Consider the following 18106-nt stretch of genomic DNA (forward strand, 5'->3'; position numbering starts at 1 on the left):
TTTTGAAAAAAGAAAATCCAAAAAAGTAAAAAAAAAAAAAAAAAAAAAAAAAAAAAAAAAAAAGAAAAAAAAACTTAGGTGTAGTAAATATGTGAGGGGAAAAGGTGAAGCGACTGGGAAAGAAAAAAAAGTTTTTTTCTTTTTCTTTTTTTTTTTTTTTTTTTTTTTTTTGCGTATATGAGTGTACAATATTTATATATATTCGGTACATTCATGAATATGTGCGTCCTGCCTGTTTGCTCACTCTTTTGCTTTTATAGGTTGGTTTACCCCTTTGTGTATATATTTTTATTTCCCCCCTCTCATTTGTTCTTCGCTACTTCGTTTCAAATGCTTCGACAGGCACTTTTCACGGCATGAAGCTAAACATATGTATTACTATTACTGCTACTTTCTGCTGCCTTTACTGCTAGTTTGGTGTTATAATTGCCCTTTTTTCCTTTTTTTTTTAAAATAGCATTCTACTACATAACATACGAAGGCGTCGTTGTTTTGCATCGCCTCACCAGTCCTAGGTGAAGGCACTTGACACCAAAAATGTGTTAACTGCGAATTGTGTGAGTTACGTCCATTTAATGCTAAAATGGCTGGAATTGTCACACTCAACTTTTTTTCATGTCATACAAAAATTCAAACGTGAAGGGACGCACTGTAGGCACACAGACATTTTTGAACGTACCATATTGCATAATTATCGATCAAAAGAAATTTTTTTTTTTTTTTTTTTTTTTTTTTTTGGTGTGTGTGTGTGTATACTTGAAAAAATGTCCTCTACAAAAAATATTATTATTTCTGTTATTTTTTTGGCGCCAAAATTTAATGTACATTTAATTTAAAGAAATTGCACTTTTATATTGTTCCTGTGTCTTACGAATTCCTTAACATATGTGATGGTAACCGAATTGCCCAAAGCAGTCTCTGCTTTACCGGTGAAGGAGCTCCTAGGTATAGGGAGAGAATTTAGGGAGCGCCGATCGTCCCGCAACCATGAAGGGCATATATACATGTCTATATCATCCGATGTTTCGCGTAGAGGTTGGTCTTGTTTTACGCAAATTTTGCTCTGCGTTTTCTATCCATATGTGCATTATGTAGATATTAGGTCATTGGCTCCTTGGTCCATTGTGTTCATTCCCGTTATGTGTCATTTTCTAAGGGTGCAAAATTTTAAAGGATAATGCGAAAAGACATTTCACCCCGTATCCAAAACCACCATTCGTTTATTTTTTTTTTACAAGTAGTTGTAGAATAGGTGTAACAAATGTAAAGCATACCTCTTAATTGTACAAAAGGGGGAAATAGCAAAATGATAAAGACAGGAGATTATGAGTACATGTGTATATGCATAAGCAAAATTTTACCGCCAGTAAATCGAATGTGCATTCTGTTAAGACGCACGTTACCCCTGGATGGAGGAATGATTTTACACGCGTAACAGGTTTTTCATCCTCCTGGATGAGTCTTTTTCACCTTCATACGTTCCAAAGAGGAATTACGCACCCAAATGGAAGGATTCCACCCCCCCATAGTTCTATAGTTACATAAAATGACAAAAAGAGGAATATGCTGTGGGGGCCCCTTTATGCTACCCTTTATGCTACCCTTTATGCAAAGCATGAAAAGTTAAATAAGCACCTTTGACTTGTGTCTACAGCAATGTAGTGCAGATAATTCGCCTCCTTTTTGATGAGAAAAAATTTGCTCCGCCGACATGTGGAAGAAACCGTGTCGGCTAAGCGATTAATGAATATCCATGTGGCATTGTTTACCATTCCGACGCCTGCGTGAAATGTTCACCACGCAAAGAGATAAAAATAGTACTACTTTGAAAAAAAGAAAATAGAAAAAGACCCGCTTAATAACCTTATGTCCAAATTTATTTTCCTATCTCTTTGTCATTTCGCGGCATATTCCCACCATATGAGTCGGATTACCTGTATCCATCTTCATAATAGAACCTACAGCGGGAATGTATGCATGAGTGTTCGGCTGAGGTCCAAATTATCCCCCCATAGGAGTGACTAAATTGAAGCATATTTCTGATTGATGTACATGTGCGATGAGGGTGATTGATCGAGAGATCTTTGTGTGGGTGCCTTTTCTAAATTGACGAATGAAAAAAAAGTGTTAAAATTGGTGTTAAAAAGAAAATACTAATTTCCATTTTGATCTTCGGAGTGTGTACGCTCCTTTTCGTCTTAATAGGACAAAATTAAGGATGAACAAATATTACGCGAAAGCTGCAACACAGTTTTAAAATGAACTTTAAAAGAATTGGTCGGGACGCGATCAAATTTGTTGCTGACATGTTCATACTTTTTTATCTCATCTGGGGTAAAGATATGTAAAAAGGGGAATAAGTCAACAGGTGTACGCTGCAGTTCGTTCACAAAAAGATTCGAAGGGAAAGAAAAAAAAAAAAAAAAAAATAAATAAATAAAAAACTAAAAAATATTATAAAAGAATTAAATTTAAAATGGTAAAACTTGCGTAAAATGTGGGTGCCAAAATGCATTCCTACACATTTGAATGCAATTAAAACGGTGATGTAACCGTCAACAGCCGCTGCTGCTATCGCAGTAGCAAAGAAAATGGATCGTTCGCCCTCCTCTTCTTCCTGCGCCTCCCCCATTCGTCAATTTAATTCTTGCGTTTCGTAATACCAGTCTGCCCTACAACATGGACATGTAAATTTATTTTGCCGCATCCACTTTTCCATGCAGTGGAGGTGGAAATGATGACCGCACTTTCCGAACGCAGGGGGGCAGCTATTTCCTGGCCTTATGCAGTTCGTACAAGTATTTTCCAAGGCATTATTGCAAATTGCACACACACTGTCTACAGATGACCCAATCCATTTCCACTTGGCAACTGCGTGAATTTTTTTCACGGTAACTTTCGGCATTTTCGGGGTTTATTTCTGGGCTCTTCCACTTCCGTGAGCGCGTAAAAGTGGAGGGGTGTGTACATGTATGGATAACACATGCACAGGTAAACGAGGAAATATGCACATGTGTGTATTCGCATGTGTACATTTATTTATTTGTTCGTTCGTCGGTTTGCTCGTTTGATTATTCCTTTGGCACGCATGGCGCGTACACGAATATAGTATATACGCCCCAGCTCCTCTGCATTTAAAAAATATGGAATCCTCTTTCTCTTTTTCGTAAAATTTCCATTCAAAATGTGTTAAAAAAGAGAAAACATTTTTTAAGAAAAACAGAATAGCATTTCATACGTGTGACATTCCTTCATAATTGGAAAAAATTTCCGGTGAGCTGTTCATTTTTATTTTTAGCCGGATTTTTTTTTTTTTTTTTTTTTTTTTTTTTTTACAAAATGATGCTATTTCAACGTTTACATTTTATTTTTACAATATGTACCACTTCATGAATCATTTTATTTTTTTCTTCTTTTTCTTATTTCTCTTCTTTATAGGGAGCTCCAATTTTATGCAATTTTGCATTATTACTAGATGGACGGATAGTTGCGAATTCTTGCCCACTTGGAGGTACATGTAATGGTTACTCAAAAGTAGGGAGTGGTGCAATTTACACACATGCCTTTTGCTTGCATACAGGTGAGCCTTTCAAATGCCACACTGTTCGATACACATTTTCCTTTTAGAAAGGGAAATTTGGATTAATTTAAAGAACGTTTTTTTTTTTTCTTTTTTTTTTTTTCTTTCTCGCATAAAGGGGGGAATTGAATTTTTTTTCCACTGGGAAAATTGGCTATGCCAAATTTTTTCTCGAACGGTTAGTGAGAGATAACTATTTTTGCTATTTTCGCCAAAAATAAAATGCAATGAAATAAAGTCGGTGTAAAAGAAATGTTCAGTATTTAGGAAAATGGGCTTCAAGGGGAGTAGCAAAGAGTTATGTCTTCTTTGCTGATAACATATAGGGGAGTTGTTCTTTGTAGAGAAAAATCTACACTTCTCATTATTCCCTGCAGTGTTCACTAACGTGTTACACTAAGCCTCGTGTTTGAGGAGCCTGTCAGTAGAAGTTCCTCCTACGATTGCAACTTTCGGTGAGTTGTAAAATATTACACTTAAAAAAAAAAAAAAACACGTAGGTGTGCATTGCTTAAAAGCGAAAACCGCAAAATGGTGACAAATTCTTGAAACTCCATTATACCATGGAAACTTGTTCTAATTATCGAATTGATGTTTATGTAAAACGGTACAAATTTGCAATAAGTATATGTCTACTTGTGAACCCCACTCCTTGTCACCTTTTCCCCATTTGGAAGCGGAAACAGATGAGAGGTATTCTCTCCAAGCATGCTGTGCAGTATCTTTTGTTTTTGTACTTCCGTGGGAGGGAGATGCCATACATCTACAGATGTGCACATGTTCACATAAGCTAACAAACGTTGGTGCATAAGTGGGTGCATTTAAATAGGTTGGCAAATCCGTGGCGATTCTTGCTTGCAGGCTCATAAAAATGTAGAGGCTTTTCTTCACAAAGTCCCCCTACGACGGTTTGGCCGCTCTGCTCCGTATGAATTATTTGCATGTGGCGGAAGGAGGTATAAGGGTAAAAAAAAAAAAAAAAAAAAAAAAAAAAAAAAAGCACACAAAATTATTAGTAAAAGGAATGCAAAATTTTGCGGCAAAAAAGGAGCACACAAAATTCGAAAGAAAACAACCCGTATGATGTAGCTACCAAGGGAATCGCGGAGAGAAGGGGTGTTCATCTCTGCGGTTTTAACGTCGAAATAATTTGCGGCAATTTCTGACTGCCAGGCTTTGCGGAGTGGAAAAAGAAAAATATTATCGGCGGTTAGCTCAAGTTAGCAGCACTTTAGCCGCAGCTCATCGATCGTTTATCAAAAATAGGGCGCCCCTGGTCGGCGCTACACATATAGAAGTAGCCCATTTGCACTCCATATGGAGGCGCCCGTATAGCGGTTTGTAAAGGAACACGCCGTCGCTCTGGCGCGCGAACTCTGCAATGGTAAGGGGCTTTGTAGTCATCTTGTTCTTGGTTCTCCTTTGCGCACAGAATTTCCAGGCCAAGTCCACAAAGAAATATGAATACATTAACCTCCTGTCCAGTAACGACTACACGGACAAAATAAGAGAACTGAAGAAATATAGCATACAAGATAAAAATGCGCCAATTAAAAATAAATATGTTTTCTCCTGTTATGGAAGTTCAGGATACCATAAAAGAAAATTTCTGGAAAATTTATTCAACATATCGGCTGAAAGAAACAATTTGATTAACTTAGGATTTAAACAGAAAATTGACGTGTGGTTTGGGAAGGACCAAAATAACAACTTGAACGTGGTGTTGGATGTGGACTTGTTACAGAACAAGGAATTTTACGAGGATACTGTTACCACCATATATGATTTTGGAAAATTAATCAATTTCATTGTTGAGTCGACCAATAGCGTCATTGTGCCATTGGCTAGTGAGGACATACACTACAGCCAAGTCCACAACAGTGGGAAGCAGGAGAAGGCCACGGAAAAGAAAAACGATTATGTAAAGGATAGGACACAAGAAGAACAACAGAAAAAAATAGTTACCTTTGCTTTACCAAAGAAGGTGGAAATATTTTTAAAGCAACTGAATGAGAAGGGAAAAAATGTACATGTCTATTTTGTGTTAATAAATGGAGAATCGAGTTGGAGGAAAAAAAAAATAAACTTGGAAAAAGATATATCGTATGAACATTTCACCAAGGAGTTAAAAGAAAGATATCCTAATTTGAAGAATATTCACTTAATGAAGCAAAACAAAGTTGGCATTTCCCTTTTGCAAAAAAACAACATAAATAAGTACACCTTCTTCGTGAATAAACTAACAAATCTGATAAAAGACATGAGAAATTTTGAAAATTTCTGCGCCTTCAACGAGAAGTGTGTGTACAATATTTACGTAATTGAAGAGTCATACAACAAGACGCTAAAATATTTTGATGAAATAATTAACGAGTACGAAAAGGAAATAACTCAGGGCAAGGTTATTCAAAATTATGGTAAGATTTCTTCCGACTTGATAAAAAATTTGCTTTTCTTTTTTCACATGTTAACTTTTGAACAAACGGGCACCAAATTTAAAGACACTATTTTCGAAAAATTGCAGCAGCGATTTTTATCATTAATACGTAAACAAATAGTTAAGCAGATCGTCCTGATTGAAAAAGAAATTATAAAAAAAGGGAAAGATGCCATTTTAAATGAACAACTTGGTAAGAGGGACAAGGATATACTCGGGAGAAAAGACGACAAAATTGAAGAATTAAAAAAATCGCTAGTTAAGACATTTAAGGATGAAGTTAATAAGTTAATTCCAGCCGGATATTTTAATCAAGAAAATGACATTTTTAGCAACTCCATGATTACAGAATTTGAAGAAGAGTTTGGTGAAAAGGTTGAACAGGCCCTACATAATTATTTCCAACTGAATCAGAGCCCTTTAAAGAAATTATTTCAGAAGAAAAAAATGGCACAAGAAGGACTCTCCAAGAGGAACAAGTGGTTTAATCCGTCGCTTAATTTTAACTTAACCCTGACTTCACTCGTTAGAAAAAGTGGATACGGAAATTTGCAGAGTTACTTTATTTACGACTTGGGCATGCTGACATTCGTCTTTGGGTTGCTCAATGATAGGGACTCCCCCGAGGTGCAGCAACAGGGCGATAAGGTACCCTTCTTCAAGTTTCAGCCCAAGATCAACCTCAAGCTGAATTTTAGTTAACCGGCTCGTGTGTACGTTCCGCCGAAATGCAATTTTTTGTCCGCAAGGATAGTTTTTTTATCATTTTTTTTATCATTTTTTTGTGTTTTTCCCTACCTTCCCCCCTACGACAGCTATTCTTTTGCATCCCCCTTGGGTAACTGATCCCAACTTTGAATGTGTAAAATTTTGTTTGGCCATTCTTGCGCAAACGGGAGGGGATGCCTCCATTTGTGAGCAGCTACATTTGCGCATGAGCGTTTTTGCTATATAGTGCAGGAACTTTCTCCCTACGGGGCAACCGGAAACGCGTCGCATAAAGGCTTAACAACTTTTTTTGTAATCGACCGCTTAACACCTCCACCATGACGCAAGGTAGAAGGGAAAATTCTGCGTTCATTTTCCCCACGCAGGTGTGAAGAAAAACAAAAAAAAACAAAAAACAACAAATTGAAGTTGCTACAAATGTGTGTCCATTAAAAGGTTAAGGGGAGTGGGTAACTTCCATCCCATCTTAAATGAATGAAATGGTATACACATAAACAATTAGTTGGCTTGTCCGCTTAGCTCGTTCGTTCTCTTCTTCCCTTTGGATGAGGTTACCCTTGGCGAACTTGCGCGCGTTAGACCTGCCTCTGCATGTGTGTCCTTCCCCCCGCTTTACAAATATTTCGGTTTTATTATTAACCCATTCTTTGAACTTATCTGAAAAAAAAAAAAAAAAAAAAAAAAGGAAAAGGAAAAGGAAAGAGTGTAATGACATTCATATGTTATGATGAACGCACTAATCAATCGCGAAAGCAAAGCAACATATGGAACAACAGTGGTTCGTGCTTAATAGGATTAACCGATCCCCTTAGGAGGTCCTTCTTGTGGGCTCCTTTCATTCCTTCATCTTTTAGCTTAGGCCACAGGACGCAGCAGTTCATCTCCTGGGGTGTCCAGTGAGGAACAATTTCAACTAATTTGTAAGTGCCCAGGTATCATTTTTTAGACGACACAAAAATGGGAGGATATACTATCTTAAATCTCCTCCTCCCCCCATACAGGTGTAATCTTACAAATTCTTTTTTCTCCTCTGCAGAATAATCTTGGAAATATTTTAGCGATTCACAATGACCATCGTAGTCCATACCCCTGCAAGGAAATACCGCCACCGAATTGTGCATGTAAATATATATATATGTATATATATATGTATATGTGCAGTACACATGTGTACATTTAAACCCCCCTCCACTTACCAGCACTGATTGTTGGAGTTCTTTACCCAGTCTGAGAAGGAACCAAAGTGGAGCAGGCATAATGGGGGTGGAAAAAAAAAAAAATTGTACCAATTGTGACAGTCTAACTGGGCGAACGCAAAGTCACTTGTAACCTTTCCAACTTTTGTGTTGAATCCAAATCGACGGAGCAGTTGTGAAGCATGACAAAATGGCTAGCTGCTCTTTCGTCCTTCTAACCTTCGGGACATAAATAGGAATAATCCCTCTCATATTCGGGTTCCTGACAGACATGCGGTTTGTGTTTGTCTAAATTTTCTTCCTCTATGATATCTTTGTTTAACTTATCGATGACCTCCTTATCTACTCTGGTGTGTTTTTGTAGAGGGGGCGAATTGTTATAAAGAGGTGGCAAAGGGGCGTCCATGAGGGAATGCACCCGTGAAGAAGGACATACATGCTGCAGACACTCGCTCCGATGCTCCTCCCATAAACAGAACGTTCATCTTTTGCGTCTTTTCGCTCAGACACGGGGATTGGGGGCACATTGTATTAACTCCTACCTGTGAATTTTGGCTGACTAAAAATAAAAAAAGTTTTTTTTGTTAATGAATGTGAAGAGGGAAAGGAGGATACACACATTTGTAATTTCTAAGCGTTTCCATTGCGACTCTAATGTATCAGTTCGAGAAGAAGAAAAAATTCGTGGCATACTATATCCTCTGGCGTTGGAAGCTGTTCTGCCTTAGCCCTAAGCTCCTGTGACATATCTTTAGGAAAGAAAGTAAAGCGGTCAAAATGGTGATGGATCATCGTATTGAGCTTTTGGTGAATGTCACTTGATAGAGCATAAAGGAGAAGCGAACTGGAGCAGTCAAGATAAGACCACACCTTTGATGATTCCCATTTGGTTCACTAGAAAAAAAAAAAAAAAAAAAAAAAAAAAAAAAAACAGCATTATTCTGCTCGTGTTAAGCGTGTATCAGTTGCTCTGCAGTCAAACGACTTGCACGGGGGGAGACGAAAGTTCCTCTATTTTTAGAAAATGAAATAACTTGTTAAATATCATTTTATTTGCACCATTTTGTCCCATTGCAGCATGGGTTGTCGCTAGGTCCCGGTAGACCTCTGCATGTTGATGCTCCCCATATTTCTTTTACCCGCTTTTCTTTTCTTCGTCCATGGAAGCATGCAATCCGAAAAATTAAAAAATGATAAAACAAACAAGGATAAGAAGAGCAAAGAAGACTGCCTCATTTTGCTAAAAAAATTGAAAAAAGTAGCTGTTGGTTTGGAAAAGACAAATAGAGTAAAGCCAAGCGGATTGGGGTGAAAGGAGTTAAATTTAACAGAGGCTTGATAGAACAACGGGAGGGAAGAAAATAGTGTGAGAATTTGCATGCACATCTTTACACATTCCTATGCGCGTATGGCCAGAGGAAATGCCCCAAACGAAGCGGACGAAGCAGTTTTTACCTGTATGCATTCTTATCCATTGTGAAATATAAAGTAGTTTATTTTATTTATTTATTTTTTTCACATTAGCATAATTTCTGCAAAGCTTATTTGCACACCGGTGTACATACAAAATGGGGGTTAGTCCAAAAGGGGCACAGTTGCAATTAGGGGTTTAAAAAAAAAAAAAAAAAAAAAAAAAAAAAAAAAATAGTAGACCCCGGATGAGTTCATCGAAATGAAGGCGCCACTCTGTTCAAACAGTTTATGCCACTGTGCACAAAAATACAGGTTCGAAAAATGGAAATATTTTTCATTTTTCCATCTCCAATTGAACGAGCATATGTGAACAAGCAAAGACGTGTAGGCATGGGGAGGTAGCGAACAGATTTACTTTTTGTCCCCTCGTTGACAAATTTTTTTTTTGAAGAAACCTTTTATCAAGGAAGAAATGGACTTTGTAGATTCGTATAATTACAGTTTGGAGGAAAAACGGGAACTGCTTTTCCTTTCTATGTATTTTTTCTCCCAATTGGATCGCTAAAAAAAAAAAAAAAAAAAAAAAAAAAAAAAAAATTCAACTGAAAATGAAATGAATTATTCCCCTTCAAATGAAGCTAGTTCCTCCAGTTATCGGAAAATTTTAATTTTTTTCATCACATTAATGGAACGAAATGGAGAGAAAGAAAAAAAGTTTACACATTTCTGTTACTACGGTATGGTAGGATTATGCACAGCACAATTTGCTTAGCTTCTCCCTCCTGCTCTTTTTCTGCCTCTCCTGTTTGGCCCACGTGCCCGCGCATTAGAAAGCAACCATGAAGAAGAGGAGGTACTTCACGAGTGAACCACCCCCGGACCATTTAAATTATGTGAACGTAAGTTAGGCGAAAAACACAAACAAGCAAAAGGTACACATATCGCAGGGGTTGCAAATATAGGGTATATTCACGGCATTATCTCGGCATAGCAGTGGACACAACTGTGCAGAGATTCCCCTCCAGTGAAGCTCCTTCATTTGTGAGGCCCCGAGTGGTTATCCTCCTATTCCTACCAGCAGTACGCTAAAGCGAAGTGGCATATATGGCCATTTTGTATATCTTAGAATGAACAAGTAAAGAACTGGGGGTATAGTGCAATAATAGAGAAAGAACCTGTTTCTTTCTTTCTTTTTTTTTTTAAAAAAAAAAACGTTGCGATGTATCTTCTATTCCGTTTGCAGACCAAGGACACGTCAAGCGAAAACTGCAACGACTGTTTGGACCAAAATGAACAAGATATATTCGCTTCGTACCTTCCAAGGGTCAATCAGAACATATATTTTCCCAAAAGTTTGCGTGAACACATGATTATCGAGTACACGGCTATGTTTGCAAATTCGGTAAGGTGTGTTCTTCCATGTGTGTACATTTATTGGCATGTGTAGAATATTAGTCGGTACGGTTCAGCTTTCGAAGAGCCTGTTCATACATAAGTGCACAGTTCACGGCCACCTATATTATATCTCTCTCCCCCGACAACCCTACACACAAACCACCACATTCCTTCTTTCCTTTGTAGGAAGGCGACATCGCAGAGTTCTACCTCAAACTAAACAATGATGTCCTGATAAACTTCCCTTTCCTGCATGTAGACCACCCGCTCCATGGGTACTACGAACTCGTTAAGGAGAATACAAAGAGGAGGCTAATTGATGACCACCCCAATTCCATTCCCACGGTTTTACATCGTCTGTTTAGACATGTGCGTAAACTTGAAAAAGACAAAGTCACTAGCAACGAAGTCAAAGATAACATGCTAAGGGAAAAACAAAAAATTAATATTAAAGATGCAAATGATATGAAAGCTAAACTTTCCGAAAGGGAAAAACGAAAAAAAAAAGAAAGAGAGGATCAGTCCTACTCCTCGCTTTTTATGAAATACATGGAATCGGATGATGAGACAGATGTAAAAGAGATTGAAAAGGAAAAACCGATTGGAACTGAAGACTTACTCGTAATACACATACACATTTGCAAAAAGGAAAAAAAAAAAAAAAAAAAAAAAAAAAAAAACTACCACAAGGAATGTACTGACTTTTTTTAAATTGTACATTTTTGCTTTTAAGTACCAATCGCTTTTCATCTCCTGCGCATACGTTTTATTCCTCCTCTTTTTTCAGGAAATGGACAATCTGATTAACCAAATTGTTCATTCCAAGAAGGAATTGCCCATATATTTTGCCCGACTTCTCATGCGCTGTATAGAAAAACTAAAGTACCTCCAATACGGTTCCAAAGAATATGCCTACTTCTCGTAAGATTCCTCGCAGCGCCATCACCTTGTTGAACAGAATACCGTGCTGCCTAATTTGCATTGGTTAAAAATTATTATGTTGGAGAACGCTTATACTCATTTACGCTTTTCTCAAATATGAAGATGTCAGCGTTCCACCATCCCAATATATATTTTTCTCCCACCCTCAGGGAACGAATAATGCCTGACGAGAATTTCCACAATGGCGCATTCCCAAACCTTACGGTACTTTTCGTAAAACCATTTTGCACTAAAAATATTTATATATATATATATATAATTACTCCAAAACGGCTAAAATAAATATCTCTTGTTCCTCCATCAGTCTGCAGATTTTCTAAGTCTTCTATTCCTCCTGGATGAGAAGAATCTCGACCGAGATAAAGCACCTGAGGGGGATACCAAAGAAGAACCTGTAGCTGAGGGAAAGGACAAAATCAAGACCATACAGGAATGTAGAAGGTATAAGCGAAAAAAAAAAAAAAAAAAGAAAGAATAGATAAAAAAACATTAGGAACCGTTAGACATGTGCGTTGTGTGCATTTAATCTAACCATATCATTTATGGTGCGCAGCCTCACGTCTGGTCCTTTCATCCTTCCGCAGGGAACGCGCTAAAATGATACTCCAAGAATTTAAAAAGGAGTAGTCCCCTTTCTTCTCCACCTAGACCCACGCTACCAAACTTGAATGAACCCATATAATATGGCATATCTTATCCTTTTTTTTTTTTTTTTTTTTTTTTTTTTTTTTTATTGTTATGCTCCACTTGGTTCTTCCCGCTCACACATTTAAAAAAACGAGCCAAACTCTTTTTTTTGTAATTCCTCCCTTGCTATTCTTCGTCTGTGAAAGGGGGAGAAAGCGTGTGTGGTGGTACATTTTTAAAGCAGGAGAAATTTAGAGACATTAGGAGGGCTAATAAAAAGGGTAGCAAATGGTTGCAAATATGTCCACCGTGGAGACACTGCACCTTCAATACTCGACGAAGCCGAGCCAGGTGGGTGAACCCTGAAGCAACAGACGCAACTAGCACAGGCGGCCAAATGGTGAAGCTCTCGAGACAAGTACCTGTACAGGTAGGGGATTTTTATTTTTTTCTTCAAAAACTGCACATTCATCCATTTGGGGTGCCTCCTAACTTTCAAGCGCAAGTTACTTTTCGTGTACAAAATTTCTGCCAGGGGCAATTCTCTAATCAATGTTGCATTATCATCCACATAGGGGAATATATTTTCGCTTTGAGCAGTTTTTATTTTTTGCACCGTTTTCCATACATTCTCTTCCCGTATAATGTCATACAACTTTTGTATTCTTTGTCGTTTCTGGCTATTACTCAGGTTAACTTCAATTTGTGGGAAAATGGAGTTGTTAAATTCATTGGCTAGTTTGCTTAAATAAGTGTTTTTCCCATACACTCCGCTGCTTTGGTTATTACTGGAGGAAGTGCTACCAACGGGGAAATCACTTCTGTTACTCCTGCGTTCATTCTGAACTTCTTCCAGTCCAATTCCACTGAAGGGTCTATTTTCACTATTCTCCAACATGTTCAAAATGTAATTTTTAATGTTAGGGTTGTGTGCACATATACTTGGCCATAAATATCTGGCTTCATTAATTGTGTAAAAATAATTCCATTGTTTCTTTTCAGCAGGCCAAGCTCTGCTTACGTCCACATCAAACGACTTGGAGCTGCCATCTGGTAAATAGCTCCTGTTCCTATTTTCATATCGATATCCCCATCTTGGGGTTAATATATCTTCTCTTCTATTATGATATAATCCTCTCTTTCTGATTCGCTCATTCATGCCCCATTTCATTCCACTGACGGGGAATAGACCTCCCTTGTGACCCCCTCGAGGCATTTACGGAAAAGGCAATTTGAATAACGTGCAAGAGAGAAAAAAAAAAAAAAAAAAAAAAACATTCAAATGGAAATTACATACTGGGAACAGGGGCGCTTCGCCTTTCCTTCCCTATCTCTTATTAAAATGTTTTACGCATTTTTTTTTTGGTATCACTTTATTTTCCGTGGTATTTAAATGGGGTTGCGGTGCTATTATCTCTTCTCACATTATACTACTCTATTTTAACCTTTCACTGTTGCGGTTTGCAAGGAAGTGAAGCACTTTTTTTGTTGGTTCAGTTGGAAGGAAGCGAACATCAGACGCACACAAATTTTGCTGTGTTTTTAAAATGTCAGTGGGTAATGTGTATCATGTGGGGAATACACCAATGATTACTTAAAAGTAAAATGGCGACTTTAAAAATTGGTCCATTCGGTGAATGCAAGCTATGCATATGCAGCGCAACAAAAAAAAAAAAAAAAAAAAAGTAAAATCATAAAGGACACTTTTTAATTTTCACAGCAAACATTTTTTTTCAATATATTTACCAAGTGCAACATGTGAGTGGGCATTCTCTGACATGTGCACCACAGTTGTAGGCTTCCTATGGTAAAGGGAATACTGAGCAAATGTGTTAAAATGGCTTATCAGTTGGATGTGACCCTAGCGAGATAAGCTTATAAGATCGTTCGTATGGTAGAGGTTACTCATATTGAAGCACAGGTGGCCGCTTTTTTTTTTTTTTTTTTCCACCTTTCTACGTAACAATTGTAACTCTTCGTGGGGGAAAAAAAAAAAGAGAATATTTTAACTTTCTCTTGTTTTTGCATGAACTGTTCATAATTTTATCATTATTTATTTATTATTTTTTTTTTTTTTTCCTTTTCTTTTTTTGGCTAGCCAAATGGCGCTGCCTATGGTGTACATTTAATGCTCCATGTTACACACTTTAAGAGGGTAATTTTTCTTCCTTAGAAAAAGTGAATCCCCATATAGTTCATACCTCCATGTATGTATATTTAGATGTGTACAACTTCCTAGTATTAGAAAGCTTATTCATTTAAAATATGAAACATTGGGGGTTCATATTGCATGGTCATACAGACATGTAGAAAATAAAATTTTGTCCTTTTTTTTTTTTTTCCTTCTTAATATGGGTATCTTTAATTATGTGAACTGAAAGGATACAATTTGTAGTGAGCATACATGCTTATAAATATGCATACGTATGATGTATACGGCTCATTAATTATCGCAAACATGTTAAGATGAAGGGGAAAACTGAGAGGGGAAAAGAAATAAAATGAATTAAAAAAAATAAAAAAAAAAAAATAATTTGGGCGAAAGGAGAAAAGTTTCAAGAATGGTGTGGAATGAACTAAATATAGCAGCATAAAGTGAAAAACATACCGCAAAGCAATGCAGTATAAAATGTAATGATAACATATGCAACCACGTAAATGTTCAACTGTATTCAGGAGAAACCCTTGAAAATGTGTAGAATATGTACCAATTAAATAACTCATATGATTATTTTAAAAAAAATAAATAAATGGTACAAATTTCATAAACTACTCCCAATGGTGTGTGCAAAAGGGGGGGAGGAAATACAACATATCCATAAGCGCAATGGAAAATGAACATATGTGTACTTACTAAACGACATCATAACAGTGAGACGTGGTGGGATGACATATGGCGTACTCGCGCAAAAAAAAAAAAAAAAAAAAAAAAAAAAAAAAAAAAAAAGAAAGAAAAAAAAAAAAAAAAAAAAGAAAAAAGAAAAAAGAAAAAAAAAAAAAAACAAGGAAGGCATAAAAAGAATGGATAGTATAAATATAAATTCGCATACGCTAAAGGTGCAAACTGACACACGTTCACGGGGTATTTGCTTGACGATTCTTTTGCTCGTACTTGGGCCCCCGGAGGGCAATTCACGGAGCGAGTTGAAATGTCAAAACGTGTGAAAAATGTGGATAGGTGCCTAGTAAGTAATAAGTAGCGTGGTCGCAAAAAAAGTTGCACGCCAAGCGTCTGCTTGCTAATCGGCGCGCCCGATGCCAGTGTTGATGTAGCGTAGCGACATAACGTGGCCTTATTAGAATACCTCGCTAAGGGGTCCTCTTCTGGGATGCTTCATTACGAAGTAGAAAAGTACACTCTGTGTTATTATTAATGGGGATGTATCCCTCAGGGTAAACGTTTAATACTGCTAGATTGCGAAACGACAGCTGCGGTAATTGCTGCGCCCTTTCCCGATCCATCATCAGCCGGAATAATAATCAAATTTTCCGCCTTGTCAGCCAGGATAACTTTCAAATGCTCTTGTAACCTTTTGCAGTACCATGCATTTTTGACAAAGAGAGAGCCATCTACACCACAGGAAAATTTCGAATGCTCGATGATTTTAATTCTTTTGGCAATAGCAGCTATTGCGGCAGCAGCTAGAGCAGCAGATCGATTATAAACAGACTCGCAAATTTTACGTAACGCATATATCTGTTCATCCGTGAAGTCCATGTCCCATGCAGCTTTGGCTACTTTTCTGCTGTCCTCAAAATTCGGGGAAGTATCATTTAGTACAACACTTCCAGATTCAGAATTGAAGCTGTCGCTTTTCCACATTTTCTCAGATGATGCACTTTGTAAAACATTAACCATAAACCTTCTGACAATTTCTCCTAAGTAGGCCCCAGAAATCATTTTCTCAAAAAGTTGCCTACTCCTATTAGCTGAGTACCAATCCATGACAAGATCGATAGGGGTTAAGGGCAAATCCTTATCAAAATTGCCTAACTCTATGTTAATAATTTTTCCAGCGTACTTGTACTTTTTCCATTCAGGTTCGTAATAGCATCCATTGGATCCGGTTCCTAATATAATTCCAATGTAACAGGGGGGAGTTGTTTTTCCTTTTTGATAAGCACAGGACATAAGTGTACCAACCGCATCATTAACTACGCAACAAACCTTTGCTGGTACCTCTGATCTTACAAAAGCGTCATTCATTAGTTTGCACACATCACGACCTTCAACGGGATCATTTGTAGCTCTGCCTGTTTCAAATCCCTTTGTCCAATCGATCAAGATTGAACAATTAATGGATGGAGAGGTACATGGAAATGAAAACGTGAAACCTACATTCTTTCCTTCACGGTTATCTAAATCTTTAAACTCCCCCATAATATATTTGATCCTCTCAGCGAAGTGATCAAATAGTTGCGAAGCAGTTGCATGTTTGTCTAATAAGCCTTTTTCATGAGAAAATGTTCCTGTAAATTTTAAACTGTACGTTTCTTGGTCTCTTTTTATTTTCCCATTTCCATCTAAGGATGCTCGTACAGCTCTGAAATTTGTTCCTCCAAAGTCGATAGCATAGTAGGTTCCTTTTTCCTGACCGGTGGGAATATCCGCAATGCAGGAATCCAGCATTTTAAAGGAGCATTCATGAGGGATCCATAAATTTGGGTGTCTACGATGGGCCTCTAATCCCTTCTTTAATTCATACACGAAATTGTCCACAAATTCTTCCAATGTGGAATAAGTAATACGCAACTGGTTGACATGTTTATTTATCCTTGCTTGTAATTCTTCATTAATTGGAATGTCACATTTGATGGTGTCTAATTTATAGTACACGGTGTCGTCCTTTTCTAAGTTATAGTAACTCATTTTGGCAATTCGGTGTAGGGCGGCGCACAGGGAGGGAGGTTACGGGGTAGGATAACTGATAACTGCGTGTGTACATACGCGTAGTGGACACACAGGAATGTGTGTATACAAGGAAGAATATAGGTGAAGGTATATAATTATATATATGGGCGGGACCTTCAAAAACGTGGAGGTACTGACCGGTGGAGGGTTAAAACTGACAGCTATTTTATATGGTGTGTTTTCACAATGGCAACGTAAAAATGGGGAAGCTTATACACAATTAGCGCAAAAAAAAAAAAAAAAAAAAAAAAAATGAAAAATATGCATTACTCAAAATTGCAAAGGGGTGATCGTCGTGCACAATAATATCATCGTGTTGGCATTTCGAGTGTAGAGATGGAGTCAGTCACATTTATAATCGTCGCATTTGCTCTTCATTCGATAATTATGTAAAGGTATGCTCCATACATGGCACATACATACCAATGTTTATTTATTTTTTTTTCTTTCTTTTTTCCGTTTTCCGTACAATAAAAAGCTAAGATAACGATTTGCCTGCTCTATATAATAAAAAAAAAAAAAAATTTGAACAAAAAACAATTTTTCGCCACACAATTTTTTCAACCGTATAAACGTGTATCTCAACGTAAACTTATAAATAAATGGCTAAATGGGCTACTTGGTGAATGTATATAAAATCTTCAAAATCATGGAAGTCCACAAATGGTAATTTAATTTACAACAACGTGCAAACGCGTGGGAGGTGCTGAAATATATACTATACATAAAACTGCTTATATACATATATATATATATATGTATACATTTACAGGTAAGTGCATGGTATGAATTGGATTAACTTCATCAATTTGTCGGCAATAGTACTGAGGGGAATAAAAAAAAAAATTAAAAGTCACAGCGGGAGAAGAAGAAAA

General features: G+C 37.2%; 6 protein-coding genes across 6 annotated transcripts; 2 read left to right on the plus strand and 4 right to left on the minus strand.

The window, feature by feature from the left end:
- Positions 1-2635: 2635 nt before the first annotated feature.
- PKNH_1125700 (anaphase-promoting complex subunit 11, putative) lies at positions 2636-2905 on the minus strand (the record flags this gene model as incomplete). The annotated part of the gene is made up of 1 exon (XM_002261396.1): positions 2636-2905. The coding sequence occupies one exon, from the start codon at positions 2903-2905 to the stop codon at positions 2636-2638; it is 270 nt and encodes an 89-aa protein (XP_002261432.1).
- Positions 2906-4961: 2056 nt separating this feature from the next.
- On the plus strand, positions 4962-6719 carry PKNH_1125800 (conserved protein, unknown function; the record flags this gene model as incomplete). The annotated part of the gene is made up of 1 exon (XM_002261397.1): positions 4962-6719. The coding sequence occupies one exon, from the start codon at positions 4962-4964 to the stop codon at positions 6717-6719; it is 1758 nt and encodes a 585-aa protein (XP_002261433.1).
- Positions 6720-7358: 639 nt separating this feature from the next.
- On the minus strand, positions 7359-9178 carry PKNH_1125900 (CPW-WPC family protein; the record flags this gene model as incomplete). Its single annotated transcript, XM_002261398.1, has 9 exons — positions 7359-7403; positions 7547-7630; positions 7760-7835; positions 7943-7973; positions 8162-8289; positions 8485-8501; positions 8636-8691; positions 8813-8836; positions 9082-9178. 9 exons carry the CDS (start codon positions 9176-9178, stop codon positions 7359-7361), a joined length of 558 nt encoding a protein of 185 aa, XP_002261434.1.
- Positions 9179-10194: 1016 nt separating this feature from the next.
- Positions 10195-12319, plus strand: PKNH_1126000 (conserved Plasmodium protein, unknown function; the record flags this gene model as incomplete). The annotated part of the gene is made up of 7 exons (XM_002261399.1): positions 10195-10254; positions 10599-10757; positions 10937-11371; positions 11538-11671; positions 11842-11896; positions 11997-12133; positions 12277-12319. 7 exons carry the CDS (start codon positions 10195-10197, stop codon positions 12317-12319), a joined length of 1023 nt encoding a protein of 340 aa, XP_002261435.1.
- Positions 12320-12461: 142 nt separating this feature from the next.
- PKNH_1126100 (conserved protein, unknown function) lies at positions 12462-13535 on the minus strand (the record flags this gene model as incomplete). The annotated part of the gene is made up of 2 exons (XM_002261400.1): positions 12462-12516; positions 12742-13535. 2 exons carry the CDS (start codon positions 13533-13535, stop codon positions 12462-12464), a joined length of 849 nt encoding a protein of 282 aa, XP_002261436.1.
- Positions 13536-15707: 2172 nt separating this feature from the next.
- Positions 15708-17189, minus strand: PKNH_1126200 (hexokinase, putative; the record flags this gene model as incomplete). The annotated part of the gene is made up of 1 exon (XM_002261401.1): positions 15708-17189. The coding sequence occupies one exon, from the start codon at positions 17187-17189 to the stop codon at positions 15708-15710; it is 1482 nt and encodes a 493-aa protein (XP_002261437.1).
- Between the last annotated feature and the right edge of the window lie 917 nt (positions 17190-18106).

This window comes from Plasmodium knowlesi, assembly GCF_000006355.2.
Source record: "Plasmodium knowlesi strain H genome assembly, chromosome: 11".
Taxonomy (NCBI): domain Eukaryota; phylum Apicomplexa; class Aconoidasida; order Haemosporida; family Plasmodiidae; genus Plasmodium; species Plasmodium knowlesi.